Source organism: Caloenas nicobarica, chromosome 1 (genome assembly GCF_036013445.1).
Source record: "Caloenas nicobarica isolate bCalNic1 chromosome 1, bCalNic1.hap1, whole genome shotgun sequence".
Lineage (NCBI taxonomy): Eukaryota > Metazoa > Chordata > Aves > Columbiformes > Columbidae > Caloenas > Caloenas nicobarica.
In genome coordinates this window covers 78,981,425-78,999,739 of record NC_088245.1, presented here as the reverse complement: position 1 = coordinate 78,999,739, position 18,315 = coordinate 78,981,425, and the positions used below count along the sequence as shown (strand labels likewise).

The 18,315-nt window shown below is 38.8% G+C and overlaps 1 protein-coding gene across 7 annotated transcripts in view; it reads left to right on the top strand.

Moving 5' to 3' along the window:
* The window catches only part of ABCC9 (ATP binding cassette subfamily C member 9), a 76,011-nt gene that overhangs the window by 38,122 nt on the left and 19,574 nt on the right, over positions 1 to 18,315 (top strand). For 5 of the 7 annotated variants that reach the window (XM_065627039.1, XM_065627034.1, XM_065627036.1 and 2 more), the window contains 12 exons: positions 3,399 to 3,437; positions 5,018 to 5,119; positions 6,508 to 6,592; positions 7,087 to 7,167; positions 8,183 to 8,320; positions 8,815 to 8,940; positions 9,498 to 9,594; positions 10,396 to 10,637; positions 11,545 to 11,693; positions 13,436 to 13,505; positions 14,375 to 14,532; positions 17,253 to 17,345. In XM_065627039.1, the coding sequence (XP_065483111.1) occupies positions 3,399 to 3,437; positions 5,018 to 5,119; positions 6,508 to 6,592; positions 7,087 to 7,167; positions 8,183 to 8,320; positions 8,815 to 8,940; positions 9,498 to 9,594; positions 10,396 to 10,637; positions 11,545 to 11,693; positions 13,436 to 13,505; positions 14,375 to 14,532; positions 17,253 to 17,345 (1,380 nt within the window). The remainder of the gene's footprint in view (positions 1 to 3,398; positions 3,438 to 5,017; positions 5,120 to 6,507; positions 6,593 to 7,086; positions 7,168 to 8,182; positions 8,321 to 8,814; positions 8,941 to 9,497; positions 9,595 to 10,395; positions 10,638 to 11,544; positions 11,694 to 13,435; positions 13,506 to 14,374; positions 14,533 to 17,252; positions 17,346 to 18,315) is intronic. The other 2 variants (XM_065627041.1, XM_065627040.1) reach the window with 1 other exon arrangement.

Here is an 18,315-nt window from a genome sequence, read left to right as displayed (position 1 = left end):
TATCTTGAAATTATTCTCACAATTGTTTTCAAACATATATTTGACAAAGACTCAAAATTGTCTTAAAGAAAGAAGTAGAACCTTAGGAAGAATAGAGAAAATGAAAAATCTTAGAAAGATACTGAAGGAAGTTTGTGAAAGACTATTTAGGTTTCAAATTGTTCAAGAAAAATTAAGGTCATATTGTCAGTTGATTAGCAGTCTGTAAATAACCAGCTAACTCAGATTTTAGCAAGCATCTCAGGCCTTACCAAGTGACTTTTTTTGATTGCGAACTATAATTTGGTACTGTGATATAGCTGATGCAAACACAGTTATATTTTGCTGATAATTTCGGACTGCCTGGCAGACAGATGAATACAGAAGGATGCTTCAGGTATTGAATTAAGTTGATCCTGTACTTTACAAAAGCATAATAAAGGTCCTATTTACTCTCTTAAATCCCTTTCCATGTGATTGCACATGCATGACTAACACAGCTACTGATACAGGGATAGAATACAGGCTAGACAAATTCCTCAACAAATTCAGGTATAGCAACACAGTAATAGTGATGGTGGATAAGATTTCAGCCCCAGTTATACTGGGTTAATCCTGCAGTGCATCTTTGTGGAAGTTCATCATGGGGCTTGAATATCCTGTTGGCGTGTGCACATTTTCTACATATCGGACTGTTTTCTGTGCAAATGGGTTGTTGTGTACTAAGTGAAAATCACAGGAAACACAAGAACTATTAAAAGAATTCTCCTATATGACCTATTCTGCCCTCAAGCTGTGGAAAGCTTCAAGAAAAATTAGGAAAAGCCAGTGCTCCCCACAGAAGAATTGCAAGTACAACTATTTATCAAAAGGTTGCAACCACAGTAGTGTTATCCACACATGGATAAACGGTCATCCAGATAAATGTGAGTAGCCAAAGTCAGTACACCTACTAGCATTGCTGTGCTGCCAAGGCTGGTTGGAGGGATATGAATAAATTCCTCCAAACTGCTGTATAGAATTTGTGTGGATGCTCAGTCCTTGTCTTCCCTCAAATTTCTTGCCTATATTAGCAGAAGAAATGGTTCATTCTGCCAGTACAGTGATATGGTAGAGATTTTGTATCCCTTTATTCTTCTCCCTTTTCAATTTATAGGCTAAGGGAATCTGGGCCTGGGTAGAGATGCATTTTAAAACATCCAGAGTTAGCACAAAAGTTGTCCAAACTTCAACAAGGTCTCTTTGACTTCTCCTTGAAATCTTGATTTAAATTCAATTCTGTATTATTTCAGCTTATATATTCAAAATCTTATAAAAATAGCTAATCAATCTAATTAGTTTTGTCTTTCCTACCATTTCAGACTTGAACTTACCATGCCTGATTTGGGGGGATATGTGTATTTTATAGTACAGACTAAAAATCAGTCTAAATAGCCACATTTCAATAAATTAATAAATTAGAACAAAGATTACTAAACCCAACAGGTAAATAAAAAGCTCTTTTTAGAAATCTCAGGAGCTTCAGTTTCAGCCCACTCCCATGCCCTGCAATCACGTCACTCTTTCAGATTCAGTAAGGTAATAAAGTACAAGACCAAATACTTAATCTGCTTATTTGTGAAGGCTCCAGCTCAGCAAAGGTCTCGTGTGTTTATTCATGAGATGACTGATGAACATGGATTCTCACAGAAATCTCACTCATAATTGGGGAGAATTAAAGTGTATTTGTCAAACTAAGCATGGAATGAAATTTCTAGTCAAGGAAGAAGAGTTTAAAAAACTGAGAACCTAGAATTAGTCCTTGCTCTTTCAGATAATCCACTTGATTATGATAGCAAGCATATTAAATCTGGTATGGAATTGAAAGTAGTCTTGCAAGGCTTGTGCCCAGTTTTCATTAAATTGCACTTCAGAGGGCATTCCTAAACATATATACGAAAGCATTATCCCTTTCTCTACCGTTGCAATGCTCTGCTGATAAAAGTTTGGTGGTTTTTAATAGAGGAAACCTGGGTTTTCTTCCTTTTTGTTTGTCTTGAGCTAATTTCCAAACTCTTTTTAATCTCTCATTAGACTCTAGCTTTTGCTTTCTTGTAACTTTTTTCCGTTGTAGAGAAGACTGGAAGCTTCTGCTGAATAAAGGATCAGCTCTGGTGAAGCAATGTCTGTTTGGGGCCTCAATTTATGGCTCTCTGACCCTTCTGAGATAACCAACATGACTTATTCACCTCAGATGTAATATCTCTTCTGGTGACTGGCACACAAAGGAAACACACTGATTGTGTACTTTAGGAGGCATGAATTACCAAAGTTCTTAAGAGACCTGATATCCAGCACAGAAAGTAACATTTCTCAGTTCTGGAATTTTGGGAAGATGCTTGGTATGTGAGTCTGGAATTATGAAGGCTCTGCTATTAGAGTTTTTATGCCCTTTGCCAGGCTTGGTTCCTCTACTTGTGAGTGTAGCTGCAATTACTGGTATCCCAGGATGGCAAGCAGACATTTCTGTCTCAGCAGTAAAACATTTCATCTGGAGGATTTGTAGGCTAGGGAGGGTGAGATTTGTTTGTTTGTTACTGGGTTGGTTGTTTGTTTGTTAGGTCAGGCAAATACCACATTAATATCAGTTTTCTAGTCCCTTCTGATGCCTATTTCCATTTACCTGGCATAAACTTACTCTTTCAGGTTTTGCACTTTGCAGTGATGTGTTGCCATGCCTGGACACAAGCACCATCACTGGTCTAGAACTGCTTTGGCTGCCATTCCACACCCTCAACAGTGTTAATAAGTCAATTAACAAACAGAGGGAGCTGCAAAATAATTCATGCCATTGCTGCCATTGCATGCTATTCAAAATTTATTTCATGGACGTGATCCTCAGGACGTGGAGGCTAACAAGGAAAGCCTAGGAGTCGTAGTGCCATGCATGGCTTGATGCAGCCTTATTGCTATTAACAGGTTCAAAATCCGTTCTGATTCAAAAGTGTATATGCAAAACTTATCTTTGCTCCAGGGGAAATTTGATGTTAGTTACCAACTTTTGCAGGTCATTGGCGTAACGTGTGGAAAAGCTAACTTACTACTTGTCAGCCTTTTATATGCCTAGGCAATAACGACAATTTCCTTTTTAATAGGTTTTATAATACACGTTAAATTTTTAATACATTTTCTAACAACATAACTTAGCTGTTTAGCCACCATGTGCTATAGATATGACACTGTGTATTTAGAAAAGTTATATACTTTTAATTAGACCTTATTTATTTTCCCTTTAAGAACAAAAAAACCCGCAAAGTGATGTTGAGTTCTTAAAATATGTACTGAACTACAGTATGTATGTATGTATGTATGTAATACTTGCACAAAGTGTTATTCTCTATATTTCCTGTTTACTAAATGTCATTTACCATAACTTACAGTGTAAATGAAACTGAGCCTTCTTTTGAAGCATCCAGAAGGTATTATTTCTGTTTTTAGTGTATCATAATACACTCATTCATTTCTTCAGAATTTCCTCAAACCTTCATCTTTGTACCCTTCAACCATCTCTGTGTTTTCTTACCATATTGGTAATCATTTACCGTAGGATTAACTGACAGAATGAGTTAAATCCAGTGGATCCCAATCTTCTCCAGCCATTGTACCACTACCTCAGTCCTGTCTGAAAGACGTTCAGTGCTTCCAGCTCCCATTTGACATCACTGGGAGTTTAGTGTGCTCCACACCTTGCAAGACAGGGCCTCCAGATGTGAGACATCATTATGTGTACCCTCCCATGTGTTTGCATATTTTCTAATCAGCACTGGGTTTAGTTTTGCTTGTAAACCCAGCTTGATGACCGCGTGACGGAGCAGGGCACAGAGCGTGCGAAGGAAGCCAGCTGTGGTCCAGCCAAAATCAAGCAGCGACTCCACCCCTGGCTTCACTGAAAGGGGCTGCAGGTTTAAAAGAAAGGACAAGCTAAACTAAAAACACATCATAAATGATAGAGAAGTAGTGGCACACATAGCTGTGGTTGGGAGCCATACCATGATTTACTACCTGATAATCCTGAGGACATATTTCATACTAGTGCATACTGAACTGCTAAAACTCCTTCAGTTTTGGGGGATACTACTGACTGCTTCTAACTGGCTATTTCTCATACCCTAGCACCCTCTCTCTCAATAGTAAATCCTAGATACTTGCATACGGAGCTATATCAAATGAGTGGTTTGAAGCAATATCATCAAAGAGACTGAAAAGTAAGATGAAGTGTTCAGATCTGCTAGCCAGTACCAGTTCACACCTCCTTCCTCACACAACTCAGGCTTCTCAGAAACATGTCTGAAATTATGTGACCTTTTTTGACATACATAGGCAAAAGCACCAGAAGAACATTCACACCCCTATTGTACACATTTCATTAGGTATTTAGACACAGTTAAAGTATGTCTAATTAATACTTGGGAGACTGCGGTGATTTCTTCCCAATCAGTATTAAACTGCCCTCTTTTCCAATATCATGTCAGTCCAGTGAGGATCTAATAGACCTGAAGGAAAAAAGCATTCACTGAGAAAAAGTGTTTCATGTGCACACCATGTAAAATAATACAAAACTTCCAAAAGCAGCAAGTCAAGTGTCCTGATGCCATTTGAACAGTGCCTTTTCACTACTTGTTTTGATGCTAGAGAAAAAAAACAACCAAACAAACAAAAAAACCCCCGAATAACTATGCTCATTAGGATTTAATAATTTTGATAATTTATCATTTCCCTTTGGATTGAAATTGCAGTTACGAAATTGAGGAACGTACCAGGAGAATGGAATACAACCCAGAGTGTAGATTTTGCCATCAGGGGAGAGAGTGGGTGCTGTTCTAACAAAAGCATCTAATTTAAAATTCTTCCTTTTACTTTTGTAACAGTTGCTTTGCCTATGTGTTTCCCTGTATTTTTATGAGTGCACATTCATCAAATTAATTTTTGAAAACTGATTCTCAGGCATTTCATAATGTGGGCACTTTGCTTTTTACTAATGCTTTTCATCTGTCTACAGTAGAAACAGATATTCCGTGGCTTACGCAGCTCAGAAGCCGTGGCTGCTGAATGCAACTGTGGAGGAGAACATTATCTTTGGGAGCCCGTTTAATAAACAGAGGTAAATATCAACCTCCTTGCAAAAACACCTGGCAGCTTCTTTTAAAGAGGTTTTTGGTTTCTTCTGGAGGGAGTTTGTAGTATTGAAAAATATCAATGCACATTAACCCTGGGCTGGAATTAGCTAACCTGGCTTTAGCCATCTCAAAGGACGGTTTCTGTTTTAACTTAGTCTTTCAAGGCTCCTCTGCTAACAAGTGTGCATGTCTAAGGTGTTTGTGAGAAATCACACAGCAGCAGTGGCTCTCCATGGAATACAGCAGAAGCCATACGAGTATTTTTCAAGCAGCTAAAGTTAGGTGCGATGAATCCCATCTTTGGAGATTACTGACATATTTTTGTTTTGTTTAATGGAACCTGAGGTTGCCAGAGGACTCTGGAAATCAGGATTCTAGGCACGTCTGCACTGAGTTTATGTGCTAATCCTGCTGTGATCAAGTTACTGGAGCAGCCACTTTACAAAAAACCAGCATGTATGAAGATGGGGTGCCTCAAGGAAATAATTCTTTTTTCAGAAATTTACGACAAGTGAGTGTGAAAGCGAAGGTGCACAGCTTCTGTTGTGCGACTTGCTTGTTGTGTCCTTCTAAAAGGTCAGCTAATGAATGCAGTGGAAAAAGTGACTTGACTCAAGGAAAACAAATTGCTGATGTTTTCAAAGACAACACTCTCTTTGTTTTAAATTGTTAAAAATACAGCCCATTCCTCTCGGTGTGTGCTTTGCTAAGATGTATAACTCCATTCCCACTTAATAAAACTTAGCAATGACCAAATATCTCAAAATCCAGATAAGCATTTAGAGTTTCAGTGACCAGATTCTTCAGGTGCTGCATCCATCAGCCTAACTTCACTCATACCAAAGGGGCAAGTCTGAATTACACCACTCAGTCTGATCCCAGCTGCTTATTAGCAGATTGTCTACAATATCCCACACACCTGGAAATCTCACAGCAAATTTCAAGTTTGTGCAAGTGGTTTCCTGATTATGGAAAGATCAGAAGCACTGTAAAGATCCTTTGTCCTGTAATATCACACTGAAGTAAGTGAAGAGGCACCTAAAGGGGGAAGAATAATAACTCATTGGAAAATGGCTTCAAATGATCCAGAGTCCAGCAAAACAGCTCTGTGATAGGGAGGAATGTACTCAATAATTCATGTAATTGAATCTTTTAAAAGTAGGCTTACCAATAAAGATCTCTGATAAATATGCCATTTTTTACAATGCCTAGTTTACAGCACTCCATGATTAGCTGCTGAATGATCATTTTGCCCCACCTATTTTTGCAATTATCCAGCTGTTGAAGAGCCATAATAACTTAGCTGGAGCTTTTTGTGTTGGCAAAGTAAGTGGCTGGTTAAATAATTGCAATGACCATATTATTTTTACAGGTACAAAGCTGTTACAGATGCATGCTCTCTGCAGCCCGACATCGACTTACTACCATTTGGTGATCAGACAGAAATTGGAGAAAGGGTAAATAATACGAATGCTTTTATGTCTGCTTAACCTATGTATTAAGAAGGCACTGTCTGATGTCACTTAGACAGATCTACTCTATATTGGGCTACCAGCCTGGTAAATAGTTGTGATTCATTGGGGATTAGTGCAAAAAAACCAAAAACTCTTTTCTGTCTTCAGCTGTTTCTCAAATGGGATTTTTTGATCAAAGTCTCCTATATTTTGCTTGCAGAATTTGATGCTGGTATTGGTTGCATTTTTGAATCTAAGAAGCCTACTGTTCTTAGAGAAGCTCTTCCTAATTTACACTTACCCATTATTAGTTACTAAATAATCATTTTTCTTCTGATATTATATGAGGATTATGCTTGTTTATCAACAGGATTAACATATTAATGAAGCTTTTAATTTTTATTGGAACTCTGTGTAATTGCAAAAAATCACGTTTCCAAAGTCCTATCATAATGTTTATTCAAAGATACATATTTCTGATGTATTATATTCATTAGGGGATTAATTTAAGTGGCGGCCAACGGCAGAGAATCTGTGTAGCTCGAGCACTCTATCAGAACACCAACATTGTCTTCTTGGTAAGATTTTTCTTTTTCACATGGAGCATGGTAAGTCAGTAATAAAGCTGTCATTGCTAATATTTAGCTTTAGAAAAATTTATGTTAGATTTATAAAACTATAGGGGCTTGTATTCAACTCCAAATCCAAATTACAGAGATAGGAAATAAACGTCCATCAGAGGCGGCCTCAAAACATACTGGGAGACTGATGAAGGTGGGATTTCCTACAGAGACTAACACTGGAAGAGCAGAACAGATTGTCTAACTTCTGCTCACTCTCAGTGGTGACCTACTGTCAACATATTTCCACTGAAATCAGCAGAACTTCTAAGGAAAAGCACCTTAATGCAACTACTTGTGAGCAATGAACAGACTGGGGTTCAGCTCTCTCCTGCAGACTGCTATGGATTTGGACAAACTTCCCCTCCTCTGTTACTAATTTCAAGGCATGTCAGGAATTTCAGGAGTCTACTGCTCATGAAGGGACTCTTTGAGCCTCTTCAAAATCAACCAAGGACTTCTGTTCTTAGAGGAGAAGTGTTTGCATATAATATCTTATCTTAATATTGTCTTCTTGCTAGCCACACGCACCCAAAGTGAAGACCAAGGACACCTACAGTTTAGTTTGGAGGAAATTAGAATAGTTCCTGACTCTGCTTTATCTTACCTGTGCCAGTTTCCCATCAAAATTTGGCCCAAGCTTGGCTCTGGATCCTGGCATTTTCAAATTTGGACAGGAAATTTCAGTTCTAGTGTTCCTGATCAGATTTACGCCATGCTGTCAGTGTGACAGCAGCATTGCACACATCTAAACACAAAAAAATAAAATTAATCTATTGATATGATTTGAAGAGTAATGGATTCTAGCACACTGTTTCATGGTGCAGCTCTGTGACTAGGTCTTTGTCATCAGAGAGAGTTGAAACACTAGTAATGGCACATGTTTTCTATTTTTAAAAAACTCTTGAAAGAAAAACCCCTAGTTTTCATATCCTGTTCTAATTTTTTAAAATTTTATTTGATTCGATTGCAGGATGACCCATTCTCTGCCCTGGACATTCATTTAAGTGATCATTTGATGCAGGAAGGGATTTTGAAGTTTCTCCAAGAAGACAAGAGGACTCTTGTTCTGGTGACACATAAGTTACAATATCTACCACATGCTGACTGGGTAAGAGAAGAGATACCATGACGCAGATTTGCTAATGATGAACATGCACTTGATGTTAGCACCATAACGTTTGATGAGATCACTACTTTTCTCTGTAAGAGTCCCTCCTTTTTAATTCCATATGTCATGCAACTAACTGCAGCTTTACATAATACAGGTTTTATAGTAGAAAGAACAATTTTATTTCTACATTATTTGTGTATTTTTTTTGATTGAAAGCCGCTGGATAATTGTGACTTAATTGCAAATATGACTATTACTTATTATGTCTTGTCCGTGCTTTTTACAAGTACGGGTAAGCACGGCTTATAGAAATTTCAGTTCATGAGGTGTGTCAACAAACTTTAAAAGTAATTAGCAGAATACTGAACACAGTGAACACAGAAATTTCCATAACAGTAATATCACAAATACCAAGACGTGTCGTAGAATCCAGGTTAGTGCTCATGGTGTATATGTTGCTGAGCAGACCTGTTGGATGCTTCCTCCCCTAGATCATAGCAATGAAGGATGGAATGGTGCTTAGAGAAGGGACACTAAAGGATATCCAAAACAAGGATATTGAGCTATATGAACACTGGAAAACTTTGATGAACCGCCAAGATCAAGAATTGGAAAAGGTAAACAGGGGCATTTGGGCAAGGATGACCTTTCTGAAAGGAAATATTTTTCAGTTGATTTCTAAAAAATAAACAATGTCACGACACAAGTTTTAAAGTAGGCATTAGGGAAAAGAACCACATGAACTGTAAGGAACTTGAAGGACTCAAACAGATTGCCTAGGAAGTGTGTAGTACCCCTGTAATGAGTGGTTTGAAGGACACATTAGGCAAACACCCTTTTGGAATGCTGTGCACAACTGATCATCTGCTGTGGCAAGGGACAGACTGAGGGACTTCCTCAAGTATCTCTTAGCCTTTTATTGTGTTATTGCTATGAGCATTTGGGATTCTCTAAATACTATTTTTGAAGTTTTTGTCATTCCAGAAGAGAGGGAATGAAAGAATGGAAGAAAGCGAGAGGGAAGGATTTTCTGAAAAATATATCCTAAAATACCGTATTTTTGCATTCTGTGAGCTAAGTGATCTCAATAAAGTCTCTTTGAGGTTACTGTTGGTGCTACAACAGTAGCAGAGAGCTAAGCTCTCAAATTAATAAATACATTTCCTTATTACAGGATATGGAAGCTGACCAGACTACTCTTGAGAGAAAAACCCTTAGAAGGGCCATGTACCCCAGAGAATCCAAATCACAACTGGAAGATGAAGATGAAGGTATATTTTAACATTTCACTTTATTTACTCTATTACCAAGATGGCAATTTTTGGCAGTGAAGTGTGAAGATTTTGAGGACACTTGGTAATAACAGTGAAAAGTCACATACTTTTATCTGTTTAGAACATGACTTGTTCAAGGGATTCTCCATAGATTTCTGTAAAAATTGTGCAGGGATAAGCGTGTAGCAAATCAAGTTCATTCAGATAAAAAAAACACGTATCAGTAACTTCAGGGAAGAAATAGAATCTGACATTGCATTCTATGTGACCTAGGAAATGTACACAAAGTCTCTGTATTCCAAATACTGTAGAATTTCAACTTTCAAGAAATCACTTACTAATTCATTTTTAAAGTTCAAAATCAGAAATGGATGGAAATATTGTCAGTTCGGGGCTGTCAAGAGCAGGTCAACATTTCTCTTCCCCAAGTGTGGCCTGCAAGGCTGTCAGATGTATATTCTTATTACCTGGAAAATGTAAAGCTATGGAGAGCTTTCTAGAATCTTCCATGTGACCCAAAGTGCTATGCTGGCTGTATAATAAAAGCAGCTGAACAGGTTGGGAAAGGCCCAGTCTCTACTATAAATAGCTAGTACTGAAGACCTGACTTACAAACATATGTCAACACAGGGAAAGTCTTATGAAGATATGTCTGAAGTGTTTGCTGGTTTTGAATGACAAATTTAATTTTGACATTAAAACTAGAATTCAAATTAAAATGTCAACCATATCCAGTAAAAACAGGTATAATCCTTAGTGCTGCATCCAAGCTAACTTGATCAAATTTCTGAGTCACAGAGGAAGAAGAGGAAGAAGATGAAGATGATAATATGTCAACTGTCTTGAGGCTCAGGACAAAGATGCCGTGGAAAACCTGCTGGAGATATCTAACCTCTGGAGGATTTTTCTTGCTCTTTCTGATGATTTTCTCGAAGTTGTTGAAACACTCAGTTATAGTGGCCATAGATTATTGGCTTGCTACATGGACATCCATGGACAATAAAAATGAAGTCAGGAATATTGATAAGAGCACAGATAAGGTGGGCCATATCTTGGAGCTTGACAAGGGAAAAATGTTCTAATATAATTATTTGCTGTTCATCTATAAGCCAACTCTATTGGAAAGACAGATAAATACCATAAGATTGGCCTTTGTATAGGATGGATGAATTATGTTAAAACATATGATAATTCAAATTTTATCAGTCTTTTCAAACATGCAAAACTAAAACAGAAGCATGCTTGAGGTTAGAAAAATGATTGGCTTTTTGAAGGAATAAGCCTCATACTAAACTCTTCCATCTGAACTTTTTAACACCTAAGTCAGTGGCCTGATTTTTCTGAGTACTGGTTGCCCTGTAATGTCCTGCAGAAAAAAAAAAAATCTTCAAGCATACAACTTAAAGATGATCTGGCTATAGCTGTAAATTTGACTCATATACAAATATCTCACTGGAATTCACTTAGTAAACTTTCAGAAGGCTTACACGTGTTATAGCCTTGGCAGATTAGTTTAGGATTTGCTCTGGTAATTTTAGTGGTGCTTTAACTTAACAAAGTGTAACTTTCCAACATCTCTCAAATGCCTTAATTCTTGAGAGGTTTTACTTTGGTTGTCTGAGTTTCTTGGCTAAGAGTTTACATACTTTTGTATTTATACAGTTAGTTTATCTTCACAGTTCTAAGTACTATCACTTCAAGGTCTTGAAGGGTACTCATGAGTAGACTGAAGGATCTTAGAACTGCCAGAACTTCTGATTATGTGAACTTAATGAATCGCAGTTCCACCATAGCTTTTTTAATTTCCAAAAGATTATATTAATATAATTATGTAATATATGTGATGGGACATATTAGCTGATTGGTACCAGGTACCTTGGGGACTTCCAAGTAGAAAAGAGAAATATGTGTTTATTTCTAGGACTGATGTATTTGTCCTTTTATTAGACTTATCATGTAGCTGTCTTCAGCATCCTCTCTGGAGCAGGGATTGTCCTTTGCCTCATCACATCTCTGACTGTGGAGTGGATGGGCCTCACAGCAGCCAAGAACCTACATCATAATCTCCTCAACAAGATCATCCTTGGCCCAATCAGGTACAACAAAAATAATATCCCTCCTGAAAAGCTACATGGTCAAATCGTGTCCTCTTTGTAATAGGGAGAGTACCCCTGTGAAAAGCTCCTATATTTGCCTTGTTCCTTCGAGGCCCCAAAAAGTGAAAATAACTAGTGAGGTAATAGGAGAAAAAAAATTTCATGTGAGAACATGTGAAATTCTGCCCCCCTTTTTATCTGACTGAAATGTGTCAGACACCTCATACCCCCTTCCAAGCTGGGGTGTCAAGGATGACTTTGAGTGTGGTTCTAGCTCCAGGGTACCCAGCTCCAACTCCGAGCAACAGGCATGGTGTCAACCTATGTGGACACCAGGCTGCTTCTGATGGCTGGGGACAGGGTCTGTGCACAATAACCACAGTCGCTCACAGGCTGCAGGACTGCCAACACGATGCTTGCATCAGCAAGTTTGCTGATGATACAAAACTGGGAGGAGTGGCTGGTGCACCAGAAGGCTGTGCTGGCATCCAGCGAGACCTGGACGCGCTGGAGAGTTGGGTGGAGAGGGATCTGGTGAAATTCAACAAGGGCAAGTGTAAGGGAGGAATATTCCTGGAGAGGAATAACCCCAGGCACCAGTACAGGTTAGGGGCGAACCTACTGGAAAGCATCATTGCGGAGAAGGACCTGGGAATCCTAGTGGACAACAGGTTGACCATGAGCCAGCAATGTGCCCTTGTGGCCAAGAAGGCCAATGGCATCCTGGGTGCATTAGGAAAAGTGTGACCAGTGGGTCAAGAGAGTACTGGGAGTACATGTGACAAATAGATGTTCCATTCCTCCTCCTCTACTCTGCCCTGGTGAGGCTCCATCTGGAGTACTGCACCCAGTTCTGGGCTCCCCAATTCAAGAAAGACAAGGAATTACTGAAGAGAGTCTGTTGAAGGGCTACAAATATGATTAGGGGTCTGGAGCATGTTTCTTATGAGGAAAGACTGAGACAGCTGGGTCTGTTTAGCCTGGAGAAGACTGAGAGGGGATCTCATCAATGTTTATAAATATCTCAAGGGTGGATGTCAAGAGGATGGGACCAGACTCCTTCCAGTGCTGCCCAACAACAGGATGAGGGGCAACAGGCACGGATTGGAGCACAGGAGGTTCCGTATGAATATGAAGAGAAACTTCTTCACTTTGAGGGTGCCAGAGCACTGGAAGAGGCTGCCCAGAGAGGTTGTGGGGTCTCCTCTGGAGACATTCAAACCTGCCTGGATACATTCCTGTGCAATCTGCTCCGGATGAACCTGCATTAGCAGGTGGGTTGGACTAGGTGATCTCCAGAGGTCCCTTCCAACCCCAACCATTCTGTGATTCTGTGACAACAAATACAGTTATCATTATGCTTTAATGAAATAGAGTCCTGGTGCCCAGTACTAAGCAGGAGGTTGAGTAGCAGCCAAGGACAGGCTGTGATCTTTGGATGGGATCTTAAATCTTGAGGGAGTGTGGATGAAAAAGCAGAGGGCAAGACGGTAGGTTTTTTGAAGAGGAGACTTAAAGTTTTGTGGGGAGAAATATCATCCTTGACACCCCAGCTTGGAAGGGGGTATGAGGTGTCTGACACATTTAGATAGGATGCAGACATTATTATCTGTTTTTATTTGTATTTACTGCTTGGGTTTACAAAATGGCAGGACACAGCTCTGTGTTCTGTCTGGTCAGGCTTTTTATTCAAAACTGGCATTCACTTTCAGGTAACATTTTGGTTTTAATTTCTTCAACAGGTTCTTTGATACAACCCCGTTGGGACTAATTCTGAATCGCTTCTCTGCTGATACAAATATAATTGATCAGGTAGGCATATCAATATATTCTGTTTTATTACATCTTGGCTTTGTAAATTTTCTCTTATCTACTGAATAAGATGATGCATTAAAATATTCAGTAGAGAAAGGCATATCAAAAACAGGCTCTGGGAATGACGGTAGACAAATTCAAAATAGAAAGTACACACACATTTGTAGCAATGAGGGCAGGTAACTATTACAATAAGCATGGTGAGAGATGGTGGCTCTTAATTTTTTCATATGCAAACTGGTTATTTCTAGTGGGAGACCTGGGTTAGCAAAACACCATATTTTGGGCTTAAAGCAGGAAACAGGGTAAAATATAATAACTTGAACTATATGGGAGTACACGTGACAAATAGATGTTCCATTCTGGCTGTAGCACATGTGAATTTAGGGCATTCAGGGAGAGGAGGGATGCTTTCTCCATGGCTGTGAATGAAGATGTTTGGATGAGCAATAATCCTGAATGTAAGGATGATGGGAATATGGAAGGAAAATTAAGAGGCTCTGAGAAAGAGCATGCTGTTTCTCTAAATATTTGAGATATAGAGAACAATTTTCTCTTTCTTGCCTGCAGTGGAAATGGCTCCTATTTCTCCATGATCTTTGAAACACTGACCTTTAGAAAAAAACCTACTGATTCATTTTTTAACCTCTGTACATTTGAATACTAGACTCATAAAAACGTAAAGTCTCCTGATATAAGGAGAATATTAATGAAGTGCACAGTGGTATAATTCCACTTTCCCTGTGGTCCTGTATAGGAAAAGGCATGTCATAGAATCGTGGACTTGTAGAATTGTAGAATCATAGAATGGTATCATAGTACTACTGGTGACTTTTGCCTTATGTTTGTTTTTTGTTTCACTCCAGCACATTCCTCCTACCCTGGAGTCTCTTAGCCGGTCCACCTTACTCTGTCTGTCAGCCATTGGAATGATCTCCTACGCCACTCCATGGTTCCTTGTTGCCCTCGTGCCTCTTGGAGTAGCATTTTATTTCATCCAGAAATATTTCAGAGTTGCTTCCAAGTACGTATTTAAAAACTTCCCTGAAAATTTATTCTAAAAAATTTGTACATAGGAATTGTGATGGTATGTGATGTTATAGGAGCTACTATAAGGGGGAAATAGCCATAGCATCCTGCTTTTGTTCCTGAGGTATGAGTCTGAGACATACATCAGAAGATGTTTCCAGCTGACCTGACTACAAATGGGCTATTTAGGGAAGTAACACTGGTTGCATCACTTTTGTACATGGTTGGCTATAGAGTCAGATGAGCATGAAGTTTGTTAATCAACTGAGCCAGCTTACATCTGCTCAAAGCTCCTCTTTGACCTTTTGAGGGTTAGTAGAGAATGTAAAACAGCTTCGCAGATTAACATCAGTCATGGCTTTTTCTTCATATTGGGAAAAAACTCTACAGAAAATAATTTCCACTGTACAGAACATTTCGTATTCAGAAGTATTTGCTGGCTGTAAAGAGTACATTTTTTTCAGCAAAAAAAGAGTGTCATGGTTTCTTAGGGTCATTCTTCTAGTGCTAAATCCATTATGTAATTTAGTAGAATATCTTAATCAATCCATTCCAAGTTTTTTTCTTAAATTCAGTCATGCTGCTTCTTTTTTTATCAGCCAGATTTCTAGCTGGATTTACTTCACTTTCTGATACTTAAAACCACCTGTCAAGGTGTCCGCTGACCTGCAAGGAGGCCAAAATAGCCTACCATCATTAGCAACTGTGACTTCTGGCCCTGTCTTTGCAGTATGCACGTGGTAACACATCAGCTGCTCATTGGTAGCATCCAGTTAAGAGGTACAGTGATTTGCAACTGAGCATTCCAGTACACTTGGCTCCATGGACAGCACTCTTATTCAGGTAGCCTGAGGAAGAATGTCGTCAGCTATTCGCCTTAAATCAACAGAGCAGGAGGGGCACAGAGTGACATATCAATAATTTAGCTTTGCTTTAACCTACTTTTCATCAGCTTCACTCAAAATTCCCAAGGAGATTTATTAATAAGAAAACTCTATAATCAGAATTCACGAAATGAGAATGTTTAATTCTGAAATAATTTGCTTAAATTCTCTGAGATTTTACAGAAACCTTGTTCTTTCCCCACCAGGTTTCCAAACTGATGCTGTACATGGCAGTACACCAGGTCTCAAGGAGGCTAAGGAATCAGGAGACTTGGTTTTCATTTTTAAATGCGTTATGGTCTTCTGAGTGTCACCCTGTCCTGCTACACATAGCAGTGCGCACTGTTTGAACTTCTTAAAATACACAAGAGCAGGCAAAATCTGATGTATTAGACCACAGGGAAACACTGCAGTTTCTCTCTGTGATTTTATATTTGATAATAAAGTCTCCATCTGTGTCCAAACCTGGTTTTCCCACATGCTGTACCAATAGCCATACCATACAAGCTAGTGAGAAGTTGATCACCCCTGTAGGTCAGCAGGTCAGCACACACAGACACATGCATGCATTGGCTCTGCAATTGCTGATCTTCTGGATGTCCATGATTACCTAATTCATTTTATTCCCTTACAGTTTTCTAGGAAAATCTGTATCAGCAAGCGCTTTTTTTTAAAAAAAAAAAAAAAAAAAAAGTCTATTTAAATTAAACTCTTTTAAATCACTTGTGAAAAATCCAGGGTTGGCTTGTGTTCTTTCAATCTACAATAGAAAATAATAAATCTAATTTATTTCTAGAAGAAATAGTCTTGAGAAATGTAGGATGAAGGAATAGCTTCAGCCAGTATTTATAACTTACTTGCATGCAGTAGTTTCCAGGCGTATAAGCTTCACTAATTTTTAGAAATGCAAACATTTACAGTATTCATTGCAGTACTTTGATTCCTTGTTGTATTTTCCATTACATCTCTCAAAAACTACTGTGTATTTTCCATAATAAATTTGAAAGAGAGCATATTTGTCATCAGAACATAAGCAACAAATCCAGTTCTGTACACTGTAACATTTAGCATTGTGGAGCAGTGATTTCTCCTGGTCTATTAAATACAGTGTGCAAATATAGTAAGATTTTAATATATAGTTTAAATATCTAATGATCCAGCCTCTCTTCTGTTTATACAACTGGCTGCTGTGCCAATGGCAGAGTGTTGCAGAAACATGTATTTGTCTCCATGTTTTGGAAAACGTTTCTGTTTCAGAAGACTGGAACTTTTTAGACTTCAATGTCATTGCTCCATGCAGGTCTTGAAAACATCATTTCCCAATAATTGAGGAAATTTCTCATTCAGATTATTTCTCTGTCAGTGGTGTCTCTGTTTCAACCAATGTTGAAATGCTGTAAATAGGTGGTCTGCTATACTCTGTTACATTTTATGTTCAGCATGTTGTGATACTTAGAGATACTCAAAAGGAGGCAAGGTTTATATGGAAAGGCACCCTTTTTGTTAGGCCAGCTAAAAATGAACAGCAGGTTTTTATCCAGGAGAGATGTGATAATGTCATTATTGCTGTGAGACAAAGGAAAACAGCTGTGACCAAAAGCTAGATGTGTGGAGGTGGCTGGGAGGTGATTCAGAAGCTCCTCTGTCAAAAGAGAAATGTGATATTCCCATGTCAGGGTCCTTCTAGAGTATAGAAAATACTGGTTTGTGTGATCATGAAAAGAATATGTGCAATAGATAAAATTTCTGTTCTTGTCTGTTATGCAGTAAAATTTCTACAGACAGAGATGTTGACATTGTACTGGCTGCCTGTTGCTTTTTGTGCTCCCAGGGACCTCCAGGAACTTGATGACAGCACCCAGCTACCTTTGCTCTGTCACTTCTCTGAGACAGCTGAAGGCCTTACCACCATCAGAGCGTTCAGGTCTGTAAAACAAATGATTAGAGAGAGGCTTGAGTTCTGCTCTGGCCTGTGCAGCTTGTCGGAGTATGTCTGAGGGCAAATGATTTGATTTGGTGGACGTCAAGTCATCTCAAAAAAAGAAAGATATTTTTGTTTTCGTGTTGCTTTGCCATGCCTCTCAACACTTGTGCACATTTAATTTACCTGCATCGGTTTTCTGCTGAATTAAAGTTGATGACTTTTTTAGGGTACAGTATTTAAACTTTCAAGGTGTTTAGTTTAACCATGCCTTACTTGGAGACCTGAGAGTTCTCCTTTGCCAGGCAGGCACAAGCACCATTCTTTCAGACACCCCTTGCTATATCCTAAAAGTTCTGCTATCCAAGTGCCTCTGAATCATTTCTCTATTTAACCCACTCCTCAGGCAGGGAAACATCACTGTAGTACTCTCCAACTGAAAGTACTTATGCAACTAGAAGGACTTTCCAAGAAAACTACAGCAGAACAGAACTTCATCTTAATACTGTAAAACCTAGCCTTGTCAATCAAAACCAAAAAATAAATTCTGGAAGATTCAGCTCAGTTTTCCATCTTTCCATGAATACATATTTTATTCTCCACTTACTACATGAAATATAGGCCAAATTTTCCTTGTATGTTCACTACATTATAGCCAGCACGAGTCTGTCAAGGTGCCAGCTTGGTGTTGCTCCCCGATAAGTGTAACTTCCACTGATTCTGTGCACTGTAGGATTTCAAACCAGTGCAGATCTCACTGCAATGCTATTTACACACCTATTTGATCAGCTTAAGAATGCTTCATCACTTCAAGCTAGGTTTAGGACCTAGGCTATGAGTTCAGAGTGCTATGGTAAGGACTGTGGCAGGACAAGCAAAAATGTTACTTTGTGGAAGAGATGTGAGCCAGTGGTCAACAAGAAATGTTGTAACAAGCTTTGTCAACCAGAATGATGTATTGAAAGAGCAAGCC